Below are 2,185 nucleotides of genomic sequence, written 5' to 3' on the forward strand. Positions count from 1 at the left end.
GCCCCCTTACCTTAATAGTGCCGTCCATCGGGAAAAACTTCCAGCCGGGACCAGCAATATTCCACACATTGACCCGGTTTAGCCTGCGACTGACGCCTCCTGAAGTTTTTTATCCTTCTCTCTCTTTTCGCTCTTCTCGCTGCACTTCCAGCGGTTTTGTTGCTCTCTCCGTACCCCCTCTCCCGCTCTCTCTCCCTCCCTCCCTCTCTCTCGGTCTCTCTCTTTTTTTAACTTTCCTTCTTGCAGCAGAGCGAAAAAGAGACAGTTAACCGGATGAAACGTTTTTTTCTGCTAATTTTGGGAAGTGAAGTCACTCGAGGAGGAAACCTTCGTCTCTACGCTGGTCCTGCCTTCTTGGTGAAAATATATATATTTTACATACAGGATATTTGCTCCATTTAGATAAGAAGGGGCAGAACAATAGCCACCTCTGTCACAGCTCCTGTTTGGCGCTGGGACAGCCCGGCCAGCGCAGAGCTTGCCTCGCACCCCAGCCCGTGTTAGGCAGCCTGTGTCATCTCACAGCTTCGTTTAACGTGGGCTTTTTCCTTTTTTTTTTTTTTTTTTTCTTTTGGCTGGAGCAGCTTTAGCCTGACTCACTGAATTTCCGTCTCTTCCCACAGATTTTTTTATTAATGCGTTTTCCAGTCAACGGGAAAAATTAAGGGGAGAAAACCGTAAATGCAATTCGGTGACGGCAGGCGGAGGGAGAAAAGAAAAACTCTGGCGATTAAAACGTATTTAAAGCATGTTTCGAGCCCTCTCCTTCACGCCTCCCAGCACGGAGCGTGAGCCGAGGGTGCAGCCGCTGCCAGGAGCGAGCGCTGAGTGCAGTAATGCAGGACAGACAGACGGATTCAACACAGAGTGCAGTAATGCAGGACAGACAGACGGATTCAACACGGGCTGCGGCCAAGCCGAGGCTCTCGGCCACTGTCGCCCCTTCCCTCAGTCCCGCTGGTCTGGCGGCTGGGATGGGGGGCTGGGGAGGGAAGGCACTGCCGTGGATGGGTGTCTGTCCTTTCGTTCAGGTGCCGGGAGCCCTTTCCCAGCCTCCTGTCCCAGTGCGAGCTCCTCGCGGAGACGTGAAACCCCCTCAGAGCTGGGGGGACACCCCCACTTGATAAACGTGTCAGAACCTCACAGTCAGCACCGGACCAGCCGAATGTGCCGCTCGGGTGCCGTGTCCTGACGGGCACAGCAAACAAACCCCTCAGCCTTAAACCTCGCTCCAGAGGTGGCGAGCCCCTGACGAGCGATCCTCCCTCACTCAACCCGCAGCGAGCGGCGGCAGAACGCGCGTTTTCCTCTTTCCGGGAAAAGCCGAGCCCTTCCAAAGGGCCGGGGAAATGAGACAATACCCGCCTGTGCTGCTGCCCCGCTCCCCGCCCGTGCCAGAATAACCACGGCGGACACACCATGCAACAGCCGGGCCGCCTCCTGCCCCGCTTCCACAAAGCGGGGCAGAGCAGCGAGGGAAAGGAGGGGGAAGGCAAGAGAGGAAAGTGCCAGGGCAGCAGGACACCCTGCCCGTCGGGGGAGAGCGTTACCTTGTCCAGTGCCAGTCGCGTCCAGGCTTTTTGTTCCCCCCTGTCTTTAGTCCAGCCACGGGGAAGGGGGTGAGGGGAAGCAAAGTTATATCCAAAGTTATCCTGCCCCTGCTCCTTCCAAAAGGGAAATGCAATAATGCCACCAGTGTTTCTCCCCGGCTGCGGCAGGGATGCTTTATTAATACTTTATTTCTCCGAGCCCGAAGCTGGCAGGAGAGAGCCGCAGATCCCCTTTGCCCCTCCCTCCCCTCCCTCCCCCTCCTCTGAAATTAGCCTCATCAATTCAGCTACAATTTTTCAGTTCGGATGCAGACATGGGGCTGAACGTGACCAGACCTGGAGGTTTTTGGCTCGCTGCTCGCCAGCGATTGAGGCCGCCTGCAGCGGGAGGTGCGGGGGGAGCGCAGGGCCAGCCCGACCCCCGGCCCCTCCTGTCTGCCCCGCGCTCCGGGGCTGCGCCGGGGTCCCCCGAGAGCAGCACATCTGGATGCTGCTAGCGGGGTCAGGTCCCCCCTTGCCTAGGGCCACAAAACTGGAGTTCAATTAAAAGAAATCGCCGTTAACCCTTTGCTTTCCTCATTCCTCTTGCTTTTCCGTGCCCACTGTCCTGCCCCCCCCTCCCCCCCCCCCCACCC

The 2,185-nt window shown here is 57.4% G+C and overlaps 1 protein-coding gene across 4 annotated transcripts in view; it reads right to left on the reverse strand.

Annotated features, from left to right (window-relative positions):
• Positions 1–2,185, reverse strand: part of FLI1 (Fli-1 proto-oncogene, ETS transcription factor) — a 90,122-nt gene that overhangs the window by 75,335 nt on the left and 12,602 nt on the right. The window contains exon 1 of one of the 4 annotated variants that reach the window (XM_031062724.1): positions 1,551–1,700. The exons of 2 other annotated variants lie outside the window; for them this stretch is intronic. Coding sequence is in view for 1 of the 2 variants with exons in the window: in XM_014309866.2 (XP_014165341.1) it covers positions 11–28 (18 nt within the window). In the remaining variant the exon portion in view is untranslated. Of the gene's footprint in view, positions 1–10; positions 202–1,550; positions 1,701–2,185 lie in introns of those variants that run through there. One more of the 4 variants, XM_014309866.2, reaches the window with a different exon arrangement.

The sequence above is a fragment of the Geospiza fortis genome, unplaced genomic scaffold (assembly GCF_000277835.1).
Source record: "Geospiza fortis unplaced genomic scaffold, GeoFor_1.0 scaffold140, whole genome shotgun sequence".
Lineage (NCBI taxonomy): Eukaryota > Metazoa > Chordata > Aves > Passeriformes > Thraupidae > Geospiza > Geospiza fortis.